The following is an 18,922-nucleotide window of genomic DNA, read 5'->3' on the forward strand; positions in this document are numbered from 1 at the left end:
ATGAATTGAATTTGATGATATAGATAATATAGCAGACCACATACTGTGGAATGATGTCAAATCAGCGTCTTTCTATTATTTTGCTGGTTGCACTCAAAAAAAGAAAGAAAGATAGAGAGAGAGATAGCATGACTAGTGTAGTGTGATTCACGAACAAATAACTCTTATGTGTCAGTTCTTTTTCACAAACTCTTTGTTTTTCTGACCAAAATAAAACGTTATCTTGGACTTTGCATTATCTGACCAGCCCTTATGAAGTAACATTTTTGTGCCAAAAAAAGACCAATTTATTGTAACTTTTTTAAATGCACCTTTAAACATTTGTGAAACTTAAATCACTATCATTACTAATATGCGCTGCATATAACAATATGTAGTTTATTAAAGATATACATTTACATTTTTTAAATATAAATTGTATTTTTTTTAAAGCATTAAACCATGAAATTAAAGATTTAAAATATTAATAATAATACACAAATGTATACAATATACTATATATAATATACAATATATATTTCTCTATTTGGTACCATATTATTGTTATTATCATTTATATTTATTTTAAATAATTTAATGATTTATTGCTTTATTATTATTATTATTACTACTACTACTATACACATGGTAATATATACATATAGGCTTACATATATTCGGAAACATATAATAGGCCTACATATAATAGGAAACACTGGTGTGAAATGTGCATTATTCCAGCTCTGTATTACAACGCCAAGAGTGATCGTAAGACCTCTATCTCCATTGTGTTTTCCCATCCTGAAGATTAGGGGCTGGGAAAGGGCTCATGGAGAAACCAAACCTATGCTTTAGATAAATCCCTCGCTCAGCTCCTGATTAAGACATCTCACTGGCTGCCTGAGACAGGGCGCGAGTCAAATAAATAAAGCATAAAAACTAAAAAACACACATGTTGCATTCATGGCTGCAGCCTTGAGGCAGTTGTGCACGCTTTGCCAGGGTAACTTTAATTGCTATTGTTCGTATCCAGAACAGGCCACTAAGCCTGTACACACAGGTCAGCCAATAATGATGACACCTCAATCACGTCTGCAGATTGCACTGAGTAAGCACCTCCTGTTTTTTTTTCCTAACAAGGTTTCTGGGCGAATATGCTAATCCCACAGCGCGTCTGTCCGGCGAGCACGTAATCGTCTTATTATGCCCCGAGAAACCTCGCTGCGATATTTGAGTAGGAGTCGGGCTTCCATGACTCTCTCCTTCCCCTGAACCTATTACGAATGCACTGGCCCTGACAATTGAAGGAGCAAGAGAGAGGCCTGGCTGAGGGAGAGAGGGACAGGAAAGTGTAGAGAGTGAGAGAGAAAAAAAAAAGATGGAGGTGGGGGGAGGCAGAGGAATGAAGTGGAGTGTGGCAGTACCTCGGTATCTACATAAAAGAGATTAGAGTCGACAGGGTTCCATTTTACAGCTCAATCATATTGTGTTAGCACGCGCTTATCCGCGTGCCAGTGAAAATTGAAAGGGAAATAAAGAAAGAGAGAAAGTCCCAGAGATAGGACCAAGAATGGGAGAAGCCCGAGCAATTTCAGCCTGCATAAAGGGCCTGTAATAGTGAGGGTCCTGTCATGCTAAAAAGCCAGTGCCGGTCCATGCGCTGGCCATTCTTGTAGCCCGCTCGTCAAGTCAAGTGCGACCGCCCGCCATTGTGAGCCGCTGTGTTACGATAAGGCATGTCACAACCGTATGACAGCACGTTTTCATTTATTTTTTATAGCTCCTGGCCGGCGTGAGGTGACTCTAATTCTATTTACAGATTTTTCAGTGTTTTTTTTTTTTTTTTTAACACATTTTACTGAACAGTTAAGTTTTTTGCTCCCACTCTTTTCCACTACAAACAGTTGCTCTTTCAAATGCAAAAAAACTAATAAACAACAACAAAAAACTACTGCCCCAATACACTAAGATTGTTTTATTCTATTTACAGATTTTTTTTAGATTCGACTCATTTCATTTTATTTATTTATTCTGCCCATTTTCCACTAAAAAGGTTTGCAGTTTCCACTTTTACTGCACAGCCTAAATGCTAAAATAAATAACTGCCTCAATATAGCACATTTTTATTTATTTTTATTTTATTTCCATTTTTTTCCCCTCAGATTTTTCTTCGGATTTTGCTTTTCCTGGCTATTTCTGCAACAAAAGTCTAACCAGCTTAAATGTTAAAATAATTACAGCCTCAATACAGGATATTTTGTGTATTTTTATTCTTTCTCTAATTCTATTTCCATTTTTTTCCAGATTTTTCTTTTCTCGCCTTTTTTTGTTACAAAAATTCTCTTTCCTCTCCCCTGCACAGCTTAAATGATAAATAATTACAGTCTCATTACAGCACATTTTTGTGTGTTTTTATTCTTTCTCTAATTCTATTTACAAAGCTTTTTCGGTTTTTAATTGAATTTTTACACTATTTCATTTAAAGAAGTGTTGTTCCTGCCTTTTTTACAACAAAAATTTGGTCTTTCCTCTCTCCCTGTGCAGCTTAAATGTTATAATAAAATTACATCCTCAATACAGCACATTTTCATTTTTTATTCCTCCTCTAATTCTATTTTCTTCTTCAGATTTTGTCTTTATTTACAGAAGTCTTTCGTTTCTGCCTTTTCTCACTACAAACATTAAATATAATGTAATATTTCCACAACGATGCTAAAATAAAATTATAGCCTCAATACAGCACATTTTCATTTATTTTCATTCCACCTCTAATTCTATTTACAGATTTTTTTCTTCAGATTTTTCTTCAGATATTGCTTTTATTTACAGAGTTTTTTTGTTCCTGCCTACAAAATTAAATATAATTTAATATTTCCACTACAAATGCTAAAATAAAATTACACCCTGAATACATTACATTTTCATTTGTTTTTAGTCCTCCTGGCTGGCATGAGGGGACTCCAATTGTATTTACAGATAAGAGTAATTTTCATTCCGCTACAAACGTTTGCTCTTTCCTCTCCTCCCATGCAGCTTAAACGCTAAAATAAAATTACAGCCTGAATACTTTAATCTCGCAAATGAGATTCCTCACCCTAATCCACATTATGTCATTTTCTGCTTTTTTTCCACTCTCGTATTGAGTTAATATCACATTTCCAAATCCTTGCGTCTCCCATAATGCCAGGCTTACAGGAATGGGCGACGCCAGGGTTTTGTTCAGGCACTCTCTCTCACAGCGTGTTTGTAAACCATATCGAATGTTTTCACGGCCTATACGAGCATGTAAATGATCAGAGGAGGGAGAAGGGGCAAAGCCTCTGTGCATTAAAAAAGCAATCAGAAAGGAGCGGCCGTGTCTGCGCCGCCGGCGGAGGGAGCTGCCGTAGAGGCGTCTTTAACTCCATTCCGCAAAACACAGACTGCTTCATTATCCGCCAGCTCTCTGCAGCGGCAGCTCCAGTAATACTGAGTGATGTTTAAATTAGTTTACAATTTGCCTGCTCCTCGCCTAGGACAGATCGTAAGCGAAGGCGCTCAGAAATGTCAGCGGCGCTCCTAACCACCGTAACAAATTGTTGCCCGTACGCTGCACACCTAATGACTTCAAATTAGCTTCTGTGCGAGAGGCTGACAGTTTGTTACGTCTGTTAGCAACATAGCCGCCGTATCATGAGCCATAAATTGGTTTGGGCTCTCGGGGAGAATGGAGGCCTTCATCAATTTGATTAAAAAAAATTACTGTACCATAGAAACCGCAGAGACAAACCAGTTGAAAAAGAGAGAAATGCGCACAAGGAGCTGTGGCGGAGCGGTTAGGGGAGGTTAACAGGAGGCCGTTTACAGAGCCCTTCCGCCATTGCGTGTCTTTCTGATTGTGTGAGGTTAAGGAAAAAAAATACCACTCTCAGGGGAAAAAAATGTCTTGAGTAAGAAGAGAACTTTATACTGAATCTCACACTTTTCTTTGGAAATTTTCATCGGGATACAGTGGCAATTGGAGCGCGAGGAGCAGGAGGAGATGAGAGCCACAGGAATACCTGCTCCGGAGATGAGGGGGCTCCTTCCTCTTCAAACAGACACAGAATTGCCTGCCGAGGTCTAATCATACAATCATCTCTCTTCTGCTGAGCAATCGTTCATAGAATGTGAACTCTGACGCCAATCGAGAGACTCCTCTGTTTGCTTTCCGAGCAGACATGGCCTACGAAATGAACTAACATATGAACACTGTGCAGAAAAAAAGCTATGAATGTGCAAATGTATACACACAGAGAGGCAGAAGTTCATATGCAGCCTTACTTCTTAGCCTTGAAAAATAAACGACTGGAAAGTCGTTCTGTTACTGTGCTATGAAATACTGAGGGCCTAAAATTATTACTATTATTTTTGTTCTTCTAGTAATGCCGGCCAATAATGAGTGAATTGTGAAACTGAATGAATATTTTGCAATTTTGATACTTTTTTTTTTTAATAAATGTGTCAAGATAAATGTACTATTTCAATATTGATAACTTAGCATAAAACTTTTTTCAAGAAAACTTTCTAGTTCTGAATAATGGCCACTACATTCCACTATACTATACTTACTATAGTATATAATAAAATACCATAAATATATACTTCCCTTCAAAAGTTTGGGAATAAACTTTTTAATGTTTTTAAAAGGAAGTAGTTTGATTACCAAGGGTGCATTTATTTGAGTAAAAACAGTAATATTGTAAAATATTTTTTTCAGTAATACAGTGATTTTTTATTTTTATTTTACTATGGTTTACAATGCAATTTATTCTTGTGATGTAAATTTTCAGAAGCCACTTTTCCAGTATTCAGTGTTACATGATTGTTCATAAATCTTTTCAAATACGCTGATTTATTATTATCAGTGCTGAAAACAGTTGTGCTGCCTAATATTTTTGTGGAAATCTTGACATTTGTTTCAGGAATTATTAATAAATAGAAAGTTCAGAAAAACAGTATTTATTTGAAATAGCATTTTTTTGTAACATTATAAATGTTTTACCATCAAATTTGATCAATTCAGTGCATCCTTACTGATATATAGTATTGATTTCTTTAAAAAAAAATTACTGATCCCAAACTATTAATTATTAACTAATTCTAATATAATATAAGCATCATACAACACTACAGTCTGCTATAATAATAGCATTTTTTGGAATATTATAAATGTCTTACTGTCAATTTTGATCAACTCAATACATCCTTACTGAATTATAGTATTGATTTCTTAAACAAAATAAAATGCAAAAAATAAAAAAAATTACTGATCGAAACTATTAAAGTATAATTTAACATAAGCATCACACTATGCTGCACTACAAGTATGCAGTCTGATATACTATACCATGTACACAAATGTGCCACATTCCAGAAGCTCCAGCGGTGTGGCTTCCTGCACACAGGGAAAATCCCATTAAATCCACAGGGCAAGTCTGGGTCAATCTGGCATGGAGCAGCAGAAATAACCTCCCAATCCTGCATCTCGTGCCTGGCAGGAAATTGGCACTCTGATGAGCTTTAAGCCCATTTTATGGCTTGTGTGGCACTATTGCCCGGGGCCAGTATTAGCACAGTCATATCTACAGCACAAGGCGAGCTACAACACAACTTCCTGTGCAGCAAATAAAGGTGTTAACATGTTTTGGTTAAAAGAGTGGTTTCTTTTCTTTAGTGAAAGTGGATGAATAAATCTCATAAAAGAACCTGGGCATGTTCACATGCTGTGAAACTACCACTACGTCTCCTCCTCTAAGCTAACCACTCTTGCTATTGTCTGATTTGAGAGCTTTCTCTTTACCTCATTTTTACTCTCGCTCCACAGTCAGTCACCTATGGGAAGCTCTTTTCAAACACTGAGGGCTGAAGTGGGCAGCCACTGTCTGTGACCAAGGCCGTCTCAGATTAAATGCAAAAGAAGGGCTTTGTTAAGAAGATTACTGGAAACTCCTCATTCTGTCTTGTGGAGATGGGCAATAAGCAGCAGTAGAGAGAGAGGAGGGGGGACACTTGTCTCAATCATGGTCAGTCATGCCATTATCGTTCATGGCTAATGTCAGGAATCCTTTCAATAAGGTTGCTGGTTGGCCGAAACAGCAGGAGAAAATGCCTCCCCCCTCCACTCCTGTGGATATTGCGCTATACTGAGGAAGGATTTAAGCTAAAACTAAACAAATTGATCCTTGTCTGCTGTCACAGAGGGAGGAAAAATGCTGACCTAAGGAACGTGTCACTGGTGGCCTGGGTGATGGCAAATGCCCTTGATTGACAAGGCACAGCTTTGTTTAGAGTTCAGGAGAGTGTTTTGCACTTGCTGAAAACAGCAATTATTCAAACACACTTTACAGTTTTTGTTCAGAATTTGCACATTCAAGTGAAGCACAGACGTCTGATTATGCTGAAACTATAGAATTTCAAATTTTATTTAAACCTGAAAATAAATCGAAAGTTTTAGGATACATAAAAATGTAAAACAATCAAACATTATGATAAAATATTATATATAAAAAACAGAAATACAAATAGAAAATAAAATATAAATATAATAAATACTTTATGTATTTGATATTTTGATAAATACTTACAGAAAAATAAATAAGAACAATAAAATCAAAACATTTGTGATACTAATCATTTGATTTTCTTGAAAAAAGCGCAAGATGCTCTTTATATGATAAAATGAATGGCAAACAAATAATATTTTTTTTCATTTTATTTTTTTTAATTTAAATTAATTTTCATATTTTATTTAAGCTGTAACTTGCTATAGTAATCATTTGTAATGAAAAAAAAAAAAGTATAATTTTTCTTTTTTTTAAAAATTAGATTCTCATTCTCAGACTTGTGGGCACCACTGTTTATGGAGTTGCTTTTTTATAAATGTTCATGTTTAAACTGACATTTCCATCAGATATTTAATATCCAATTTTTAAACCTTTTTAAAGACTTTTTAAACCTGCATAAAACATTTGGTTTGCAATTTTTCATCTGGACTGAATGCGTTACCCCCAGACCATTCACTCCACGGTTCACACTGCGAGTTTGCCTATAGTTGTGTGTAATTACGATCTCTGGTCATGTCCTACCTGGGATATGCTTGGCCCAGCCAATGTTGACCACCAGTTCCCTGTCTGCCAGGTCGCAGAGCGTGGTCAGGGCTTTGATGTCGCTGTCGGGCACGGTGGGGTCAGGCATGGCGTAGATCTTCTCAGGCTCCGCCACCAGCAAGTGAGACACAATCTTGTTATCTGCAAGGCAGCCAAAGGGGACTGTATTTGAACACCGAGGGGAGAACAAAGAAACAGATTGGGATTATACCAGCAAGGTCATATAGTGTTTGGTTCAGTAGCAAAGAAAGCAATCAGATAACATGAAATATTGGCAGAGTTGTTTTCTCTGGGCGGAAAGATGGTGTTTGTGGTACTGAAAATGCTGTTTTTGGTGTAGGAATGAATGCCAGGTGCTTTTTATAATAAAAAATAAAAGCTTTTTTGGTTACTTGTATATTGGTTAGGAGAGAATTTGATGGTGCAGAGCAGTGGCTCTTCACAAGTTTTGCTTTAAGACAGATTTATTTGCATATCAGAATGTACTAAATATTAACAATCCGTGATTTTTTTTCTTTTAGTAATAAGGGAATTTTATGCTGGCCAGATAAAATTAATCCAAAATAATGGAGTTTGAATTCTTGGTGAAAATTTGAAAAATAATAATAAATAAAAAAAGAAATTAAATAAAAATTAAAAAATAAAACAAAATAAAATAAAATACAATAATATAAAAGAAAAGCAAAAAAAATATGGTTGAGAACCACTGCTGTTTTTTTAAATTTACATCCATCTGATGATTCTCACTGTGGATTATGCTGTGAATTGCGCATATAAAGATTAGTGTTCGGGGGTTTTCTGTCAATCTAATGAGAGAAAGGACACACATTTCAGATCGGATTGCGTCGGTGAGGGAGATTGGAATAGGTAATTAGCGACACCCTTACAGTTAAATGAATTCATTTGCTGTTTAATCATCTATATCAATGCAATATGATAGACAGACAGAAACCAAATACAGCACTGCAATTTCTGTGTGCGTGTCTGTGTGTTTGCAAGGCCCAGGCGAATCACTTTGAGCCCAGTGCATCTGTGTTTGAGGTCCGAGGACAAAACGGATCACTAAATTAAAAAGCATTAACTTCTGAGGTGTGTGTGTGTGTGTGTGTGTGCGTGTGTTGGAGGAGGGGAAGAAATGGATCAATCAGCCCAGCCCTGCTACTCCAGGGAGTGGGGGAGCCTGTAAGTGCTATCTCTAGGTAAATCTTATTTAATGTTTCCCTAATTAGAATCAATGCAACCCAATTTCCAAACCCCATGCCTTTGTTATGTGCAAATAATCAATCAGGTAGGCTGGGACCATGGCTACTTCTCACTGTTTGTGAAAATAGAGAAAGAGATAGAAAGGAATGAGAGAAAAGATAGAGAGAGCTCAGAGGCAGACTGATAAAAGCCTCTATTAATGGGACACTGGACTAAAATACGAAAACCCTTTACAAAACCTAAACATTCGTCTGTACACCCATGCAAGGGTGGACATATTCTGGATTACCGACTGATAAAAAGACATCAGTGGGGATTTATATTAGATAAAAGATATTTAAATCCAAAACGGAATTCCGACCAAAGCAAATTCCCTTTAAGACAAGTCTCAATCAGCTATTTTCTGTGTAGGTAATCAGTAAAAACCTACTGAAATCTTTAAAACTGATTGTCAGTATTACGTCTGAATGAGATATTTCAAATCAGCACAACAATGGTAGAATAAACGCAGATTCTTTAGCTTGCAAAATGTGCACATAAAAAAATGCAATGCAAATTCTGGAGTTAACAAACTCAAATTAAAAATCAGACTGGCTCTTTTAACTGAAATTGGGAAGGATGCCATATTGAGTGCTTTGTCTGGTTCATTTTCCAATGAGTGGTCCATCGCCTCCCCCTTATACTGTCTCCCGAAGTCCCCATCTTGCGAGCATACAATAGCTGAGAAAAATGAAGTAATGAAAGTGGATGGGAGCTGGACATAGAGAATAAGCTTTAAAATAAGTTGCTTTGGGTGGCTGGAAATAAGCCTGAACCTGGAAGGAGGGATCAGTAGGATTAGGCAGAAGGTTATTCAGAGCGCCGTATTCCTAAAATGATTTCTACCACTGTAATAATTAAGATTATTTCCACTGCTATCATGCATAAAAGCATATTGTATTCCAGGAGAATATGCTACCATTAAGTAAAAAGGCTTTAGGGACAAATCTGTTAAGCGCTGCCGTGCTGTCTCTTTGCAGAGCAGTCTGACAGTGCGGAAGCTCCGGTATTGTGGGTTTGATGTCTTTGCCAGATTGGATTTAATCCGGATTAGGCCTCTCTCTCCCTCTCGCGCTCGCTCGCTCTCCCCTAACATACACACACATGCACAAACATCTTTGTCGATTGGCTCTGTCATATACTACATCTCTGTCTTTCTTGTTTTGTGTCCAATTTCCTGGTGCATTGGAAAGAAGGCAGGTCACTGTAAGGTGACATTGAGATATTAGTGAAAGATTCTGTGTTTTATCTTTTTTGGGGGTTTGACAGATACAAAAAAACTCAAACTTGAAGGGATATTTCACCCAAATAAGAAAACTGCCATCATTTGCTCACCCTTGTGTCGTTCTGAATCTGTATGACTTTTTGTTGAACACAAAATAAGAAATTTTAACAAATGGTTTGATTGTTTTTCAACTGACTTTCTTTCTTCTGCAGAGCACAAAAGAAGATATTTTGAAGAATTTGTTCAAATTTTTTGTTTTGTTTTTATAAAAACCAATTTGGACCCCATTGACTTTCATTGTATGACCAAAAAAATATTTGAAATTCTCAGAAGAAAGTAAGTCATACAGGTTTGGAACAATACAAGGATGAGAAAATTATGCCAGAATTTTCATTTTTGTGTGAGCTAAACCTTAAGTTTTTTTTCAATGCAACATTTGTACCTGTTTTATTTTTACACTATAAATGGGAGTGTTGCTTAAAAAAAGTGTATGTATTTGTATGAGAAAAAATTCTTAAGGCTAAGAAAATCTAAGAAAAAAATGTGAAGATATTAAATGAATACAATGTTCTTACATGGCTTTTTGGGCGGCAGAGCCAGTTGAGGGTTCAAATAGGGGCTGTTTTCTGCATCTATCCGGCGTTTGTACTTCTGTCTTCCACCACGCACGCGGTCCAGTCGAACGCCTGATAAAAAAGCAGAGACAAGAAAAAAAAAAAAAAACATTTACTTTTCGCACATCATTCTAGCACAAACACAACCTCTTCAATAAAGCAGTCAGATAACCTGCGCTGTCACTTTAAAAGCACCGTGAGGGGAGCGGGCCGCTGTGAGCCCGCCATAAACGGCACGGCAGCTGTCAGTGGCCATTTCAGGGATGTGGACAGGAGATGACCAGCTGCTGACAGACAGGGGCACAGTCGCTCTCTCCATGTGACATCCGGACACGCACCTGCCCATCTCCCGCTTGTGGTGCGTGTGCATCTTTAGAGCACTCAGCTCACGGAAAAATAACAGGTAAACAGCAGAGAGCCATTTATGTTTGCGTTAACACACATCCTCAAAAGTGTTGGTGACAACAATTACAGGAGACACTCAAGAGCGCAGAGTACTCAAGTACTTGCGTGAAGCACCTCACTGTGTCTTTAAAGGCGTCCCATTCTCCTTCATCATTCAAAGCTCCCGTCGATATTTTCCCCCCACAAAGAGCGCAAATAAAGTGTGATGGGTGGCTAATTTACTGAGGCGCGACAGTTGTGAAAACATTCTAAATCCATGCATCGCGACCCGCGATTCTGATGAGTGCAGAGCCTTAAAGACCTGTCCTTGCTTTTAATTAATTGACATACAAAAGAGCCTTAATTTAATTATGCAAACCTCTCCAGGGGATGGGCGGTTTCCGTGGAAACCACTTAAAGGTGGCCCAGGACTCGTTTCATGTTGCATGCTGGAGAGGAACGGGAATGGACATGAAGGCCCAGTGGGCCAGCCCCCGTTTCACAATTAAAACACTGGAATTCTCGTTTATCTGAATGGCGCTCAATCGCCACCTCCGCTGGGCTTTCAGGGCCTGACACTCTCTGAATAATTTAACAATGAGATGCACCTTTCTCATATTGAAGAGTGCTGACTGAAATTTTGAAGTGCTGCTTATGGGTTTTACCTGATTACATTTTAACTCACCTAAATGCGAATCTATTTGTGTCAATGGAGATGCTGACATACAAAAACACAAGGGACACACTCATTTCTCCCTAATAATTCAATCACTAGTCAGTTAAAATGGAGTTTTCAATGGGCAAATAATATTTAACGTTGGTCCCCCAAACCCAATAACGGTCTACATTATTAATCATAATGTAATGTAATGTAATGTAATGTAATATAATATAATATAATAATATAAAAGCCTTTATGTAAAATAAACAATAAATAAATTAAAATAAATGGGATAATCCAATTAAAAAATAAACATTTTAAAATAAAATAAAATAAAAAAACAGAAGAAATGTATTTATATATTGTCCCTATATCTTTTTTTTTTTTTTACTATTACCCTTGACTAGTATAGATCTGGGATGTGTACAATAAATGGAGATACAACATTACCATGACATGAACTTGAAATCACACTGTGCAGATTTTCATTCATAATGTTCACACTTCACGTTCATAACATTCAAAGTCATATAGACTTCAATGACCAACTAGTGTGTTATGCTCATTAAATCAATACTGCTTTATCCCTTTATTATTGATGCCTTTCCAAATAAACTATTAATTCCTACTAAATAGTAACCATAGCCGTAATATTTCCTCTTACAGATCAGTGTTTCACTATGACTGCACAACATGCAGGCGTATTTTGGGACAGAGTGATAATGAGTGTTAATTAACTTTGACCCTGGCTGGTTGTTGATTATGTGACATTGTACTCCAGGACAAAAGCAGATCCGTGACCCTGTTTGCTCACATTTCCACGAAGGAACACACGTCCCACAGGCTTCGTTTTACACGAGAACGGCGGTCTTAAAAAGATGTCACATTGCTAGCATAGCCTCCTTGATGCCAGCACCCGAAATATGCAACAACACACGACGCTCACATGTTGACAGCCTCTCATTTTAACAAGACCAAGCCCTCCCCGCCAGAAACCGGATCCTGCTCCAGCCCGGGTGCCTGGACTGCAGGGTTTATTGGGCTAATTCACTGCTACAGACACGCTTGTAATAGCTTCACCTGCAGTCCGTGCGGCATCTTACATCTTTGTACTACTTCACGAAACCTGCATCCGCCATCCAGGTTATTAATGCGGGTCAAATTTATTTGCCCGATTGGTTGACTTTTCCTCCTGCAACTGATGCGCAACTGTGTATAAAGTTTAGTGTCCGAGCTGCATCTTCATAGGCCTGCAATGCGCTGGAAATAGATGAGGAATTAATGCAGCACAACCCTGAAAGACGCCCTCTACGGTGGGATATTATTAGGAAAGCCTCCCTCGCTGCTGAAGGAGGATCGTTCAAGGATTTACACGCTCCAAAACAAACAACATTGGAATAAGTTACCCTTTGTTACTGATCTGCAGCCAGCTTTGTGGCTTCTCTTATATGGTTAAGATTAAGATGCGGCTACGGGATGCCGACCCAGGGGCGATCGTTACCCTCCACAAACGGCGAATGTGGCTTCACACCATCGGGATACATCTGTCTGCTGATAGACCTTCTATCGCCACATGACTGTAAAGCAAGCAGGCGCCTGGCTGCACATGGTGCGCCGCTGGGTCAGGTTTCACACAGACGCAGATACAAAGAGCTGCCGATTGTTTGTTTGACGGCGTATCTATGGGCCCATGCGGAATGATCTTGATGAATAACATTGCTTCATGGGACGCACACCGCAAAAACCACTCTGAAGTTACAGTCTCAGAACAGAGCAAATACACCTTACCACACAGTTTCTGTGAATGTTAAGGGTTTCCTTCAAAGGAAAGACAAGAAGAGTTCATTTAAAGAGACAGTTCACTCAAAAAATTTTATTCTGACATAAGAATTTCACCCTCAAGGTCTTTTAGAATCAGTATCTGACTTTTTTTCATTAGTGGAACACAAATGGAGATATTTATTGCAGACTGTCCAAGCTGCTCTTTTCCAAACAACGAAAGTGATTGGTGACTACAGCTTCAAGGCAGGATTTTTTTTAATCGATAATGATTTCATTTTCAGTCATTTCCAAACATAAAGCTATAATATATCAAAAGAATAGAACTTTTATGATGCTTATTAATTATTTTTGGCCGTATTAATCCCCAGTCTCCATCCACTTTCATTGTACTCAGAAGATTAGCGTGGACCTTCTTAAAAATGTTTTATTTTGTGTTACACTATAAAAATAAAGTAATATAGATACGGATGGCATGAGAGTGAGAAAATGAAGGCAGAATTTTAACTCAAATTTGTAGGTGAACTGTCCCTTTAAATAATGGATTCCTTTAAAAGATACAAAATAATGCATTTGGCTATATTTTTCACTTCACTTTTCTCTTTCTCTTTTTAAAAAAATGTTCCTCTGCTATTAACAGCTCAAAGCTCACTAATAATATTATTTATATGTTCTGAGATGTACCTTCTGATTAGCCTCATACATTAGCACTAAGTAGGACATGTAATGCTGTTAAAAAGTTTCACAGCAAATGCCTCACATTTCATGCAGGCAGACAGAACAAGAGGCATTGGAAAAAAGAAGAATTCATTTCACACTGTTGTAAATCCCCAGTAGATTACAAGATTTTACTGTTTTAATTAAGATGACAAATAGACTAGTTGCTTCATGGTGGAATCCCTTTTCCCTCGTTTTAAATTATCCTACTATCCTCTCCGCACCTCCCCCCACGTTTTTATTAGGACCCACAGATGACCGTAAACTTCTTACAAGGCTTGTTTTGAATTTCATAGGTGGCGTGGAATCCTGCAAGGCGTCTGCAGAAATTTACGGGGAAGTGTGAGAGAAACAATCAACCTGGCAGCAACGTGTGCCACTTTAAAAAAAGACTAATTAATCAGACGTGGCCAGAGAATTCTGATGTCTCGAACTTACATCATTATATTACACCTATTCTTGTTTAGTAGTCAACAGCATGCATGCAGACACACTAAAGAGGCGAGGAGACTGTTGTTTTGGCCAAGGCTGATAGGGCACAGGAGAGTAAATACGGCGGCCAAATTTCTCGCAGCTGACACGCATAAACACTACACCACTTCCACTCAACAAAGGCTTAAGTGTTCACAGGAACATCAAACGTGTGCTGATAGTTCAGTTCTTTTTACAGGTGCTATGCATCACAAGAGTATAGCTTTCTCTCTGATGAATATATATAGAGGATCAAGCACTTAACTAGCTAACTCTGACTACTAGAATAGATTAACAGTATGTCTAGAAGGAAAAGGAGACACTGACCATATCAAACATTTGATTTATTTACTACTGCTTTTTCGTATAGTACAGTCACTTAATTTAAAAACCCTGAATAGCTCACTTCCTGTTGGGTGGAGCCTATGGCATGCAGTGCGGAAGTTGTTCTGCTCAGTGAGATCTATATGTGTAGCCAGTTTCATACGTTCAAGTATGTATGAGATATGCAGCAAGTTTTCTGACTGTGTTTCAGGGGGCCAAGTCCCAGCCTCTGCGGTGTCCTAATGACCACAGATTCCAACGTGTGTTTTTGAGCATGTTAAGACTCACTAAAAAATAATAATAATAATCCTTAGAAAAATAAAAGGGCACATGCGCCCCCTAAAAATAAACTCCTGAAAGTACTTTTTACTTCTTAAATCGAAACTAGATGTGCAAGTTGCAACAGATATTTTCTAAAGCTGTCACTTACATCTGCAAAATTCAGTCAATAATTCTTACAATTTAATTTACACCATTTACTAAGTTTGAGGTACTGTCCATTGGTAACTGCATACTATTTACTTGCCAAAGACAATTTGTACTCACATTTGGCTCTTGATGGGTGTTAATTTTGGACCCTAGTGACCTTCCTCTTTAAGAAAGCACATTTAATAGTCATTAGGCGCTGACAGAAATGAACACCGGGTAAAAGTACCCGCCTACTAAGCTGCCAAACTCTATTAAATGTTCACCTTAACTCTTTCTCTCTCATATGCTAGAAGCAAGGCCTAAGAACAGCACAACCCTCCTTCATTCACATATTCTTGCTGGTTCACTTTAGTTAAATCCATGGGGGACCAAGTTGTTTTTGTCAACGTGAGCTTCCAGTCAGCTTTCCTATTTCACCGAAGCCCACATCCTCCAGTCTATTCCATTAATGCTATGAGCTTTTATGTGGAAATAACTGTGACCTATGGCAAAGGGCAAAACCAAGTGTGTCCCATGTGCTGAGGCCAGCCCAGCAAGCGGGACACCCCATTCTGAGAAAAAGAGCGAATCCCAATTGCAATCGGCCGAGTTTACACACAAAATGCAAATGGGCCTAGGACAAATGAACATGGGCAAGCAACAGGACTGCTGGTTGCCAGATCCCCTGAGATCTACAGGAATGAATTATTAAATCTTCACCGGGACGATGCGAGAGAGAGCGCAAGAAGAGGAGAGAGGGGGTAGACACACACTGTCAACTGAATCTTCCTCTTAATCCAATGAGAATTTATTTTCTTTGCCGCTGTAAATGTTGGTTGCTAAGCTGTGGGACAAGTGCACTCTGTGGTGCCATTCATGCATAAAATGTGGATTTCTATTTGATTTTCTGATGTTTAAGCCTGTTAAATTCCCTCCTGCTCCCTTGGCACAATCGCCTCCCCTTGAGTTTCTCTATAACGTAATTACACTGAGGAGCAAATATTGACAGCATTTGTCTTGAGCTTTGAAATGTTCAAATTCCCGAACAGAAAAACCAAAAAACAAACAAACTCAGAATAACATCTGGGTTCTGCTTTTTGATTGGCCGGCTACTGAAATTAAACATTGAGGGTGGTACTTTGAATTCTGGAATATCAGAAGCGATGCTTTGAATTTTTGATGGTGAAAGATTTCCGCTCATGCTCGGCTTAGCCCTTGACAAGGATTTGCATCCTTTGAAAATGTGCTGACCACCGGTAAGTAAACAGACGTGACCACCTTGACAAACAAGTCAGGTTTGGTGTGAGGGAGAGCGTGTGTCGTTTTGTGTTCCGAAAAAGGGTATTAGCAGTTTGTTTCAATTAGACAGGGGGCACAAATCAACACCACATTCTAAAAGATTAAAAAAAAAAGACCCAATCCTTCCAAAACCTATACTTACAACAACTCAAACCAACAGAAATGTTATGAAAGAAATGAATCTTAAGCGCATTTCGACTATTTTTATTTGTTAAAACAACTCTTGATGCTCCATTCTTGTTTAATAGTTGCCAAAATGCACATAAATAATAATTATAACAATTTATAAAATAGTATTATATAATAGTTAATTGTGTTTATAAATGAAATACAATATATATTTATACATAATAATATATTGCACCAAATAGGTTAAAATCAACTTAAAATTTTAACCTAAGTTGAAAAAGCTGAATAACTCTAACAAATAACTGTATTTTTCCGAATTACGATATATATAATATAGTATAATATAACATATTATTATAATATAACCTTTTATGGTTAGTCTTTTTTTTTCCATGTCATTTCATTTCAGCACAATTAAAACAAGATATTCTATTTGAGACACAGTTTAATACAATATTATGGAAATGTAGACATCTAGATGCACAAAATCACAGGATAAGCCCATGTACCGCATCTCTCTCACTCGTTCATTTTGGGCCAATATTTGATCCTATAGTACCTGAAAGAGACCCTCCTCCATCACCGCCCACCCCTCTGCACACACCTCTCACTTAATAAAGAGCTATCCGAACAAGCTCATTTATTTTCCAGAAAATTAACTCACTTTCAGTCCTGATTAATGATTTTAATCTAAATGAATCAAATTAAAAATTGAAAATTATATTTCCAAAGCCCACAAAAAGGGGGGAAAAAAGACAAGGAGAAAAGACCATTCCCACTTAACAAATGAGCCTTCAAATATTAAAAGAGGAGCAGGAGTGGGTGATCCTAATGAAATGTGTCCGGTGCTTGGCTGCCTCTCCCTACACACAGGCAGATCCAGGGCCGGAGAAAAAGGAGATGCACAGAGAAAATAAAGAGATAGGAGAGAGGGAGCCCCGCTCATTGTCCGCACAAAATCCAGAGAGAATTACTGAGCTATCTACTTACTTTAATTATTGTGTCATGCCCTGTACATTCTCAACACTGCTTAAAACGAGAACGAGAGAGAAGCGAACTGCAGGTACCCTGGTCATGTGACTGCAGTGGGCCGAAGCTAGCGAGTGGGCATTGACTGATGTGGACAAATTTAGTGTGATATTTCGGCACAGAAACTCCAGTCGTGGCTGGCTGCGTCTCTTTCTGGGCTTTGTTGCTAAACTGCCAAATGCATGGCTGACTTAATAGACAAAGTGATGAACGGCGATCATTTTGGGGCGGAGGAATATTGCTGACTGCCGATATTGGAATCACTTGTGATTGGATCACCATCGGATTTCCCCACTTCAAACGGCCACGTACATTGGAGAGAGAGAAGGGGGATCGGCATCTAGGTCAAATTGACATGTTTGTGCTTGCTTTGCGAGGGGAAAAACACAACCGGAGCGATGGAAAAGGTGTTTGTGAGTGGAACGGTGTCACTTGTGTAAAGCTGTTATTGGTTATCGAGTCATGGCTGTTCAGAGGCGAGCACAATTTTATTATGACCCATCTTTCATCCAGGATCCCCAGTATAAAGGACACTGAAATTTTAGGGGGGTGCTGAGCGCTGATGGAATGTCATCCAAATGATTGAAATGTTGAAATTCATAATTGGAAACACAGTGCTATCTTATGGCCCTCTCCCTCCACACACACACACACACACACACACACAGACACGTACAGCGGGCTCCTTCACAGCAGCAGAGGCATGTGTGAGGTTGGGCACGGCAGTGGTTTTTATGGTAATTGAGGCAGTTATATGAGGTGGATGTGGACAGCGCCTTTCTTCTGCCGAGACTTAAAGAGAAATAAGCGTGTGTTATCTTCCTGCCGGCAGAGCCGCCCTATTGTTGATTCAATAATACAAGACGGCTCTTATCAGGGCTCGGGGTGACTGATTGGCAGGCCGATATGTTTAGACAATGTGCCGTGTTCAAACTGAATTTACCCAGGCCTCCGGTCTGCCCAGGAGCAAGCAGAGCAGAGCGAATTAACACCACACAATGGACTGAGACTCTTTCAACATCTCTACATGCCCCCTTGGCCCATGTCTTTTTCTGGACTAAAACCCATGACGTCTACAACCATGTATGATGATTTTATATAATAATAATAATAACAATAACAATAATGATGATAATAATAATAATCATCATATTTTATTATTATTTACAATTTGATATAATAATTATTATATATAATAATAGTTTATAATATAATAAAAAAAACTGTGAATGAATACACATAAATAATAATAATCAATAACATTAAATAAATCAAATAATTGCTTTAAAAATATTTAAACAGTAAAATAAAAGTATTCAATATAAGTATTCTAACTAAACCTACTAAAAAGTAAACTTTTTAAATTAGAAAATTAAGCCCTGATATCATCTGATTCTTCTATCTGTCAATACCAATAAAACCAATACTACTACTACCACTAATAATAATAATAATGAAGGAATAGGTGAAAAAGCAGAATAAAAAAAAAAAAGAAAGAAAAAAGATGCACGAGGCACTGCAATGACAAATTTAG

At 37.9% G+C, this 18,922-nt stretch overlaps 1 protein-coding gene across 8 annotated transcripts in view; it reads right to left on the reverse strand.

The window, feature by feature from the left end:
• Positions 1-18,922, reverse strand: part of esrrga (estrogen-related receptor gamma a) — a 189,060-nt gene that overhangs the window by 24,680 nt on the left and 145,458 nt on the right. For 7 of the 8 annotated variants that reach the window (XM_058748773.1, XM_058748778.1, XM_058748780.1 and 4 more), the window contains 2 exons: positions 10,149-10,259; positions 7,086-7,268 (listed from right to left, as the gene is read on the reverse strand). In XM_058748773.1, coding sequence (XP_058604756.1) covers positions 7,086-7,268; positions 10,149-10,259 — 294 coding nt within the window. The remainder of the gene's footprint in view (positions 1-7,085; positions 7,269-10,148; positions 10,260-18,922) is intronic. The other variant, XM_058748775.1, reaches the window with a different exon arrangement.

This window comes from Onychostoma macrolepis, chromosome 17 (assembly GCF_012432095.1).
Source record: "Onychostoma macrolepis isolate SWU-2019 chromosome 17, ASM1243209v1, whole genome shotgun sequence".
NCBI lineage: Eukaryota > Metazoa > Chordata > Actinopteri > Cypriniformes > Cyprinidae > Onychostoma > Onychostoma macrolepis.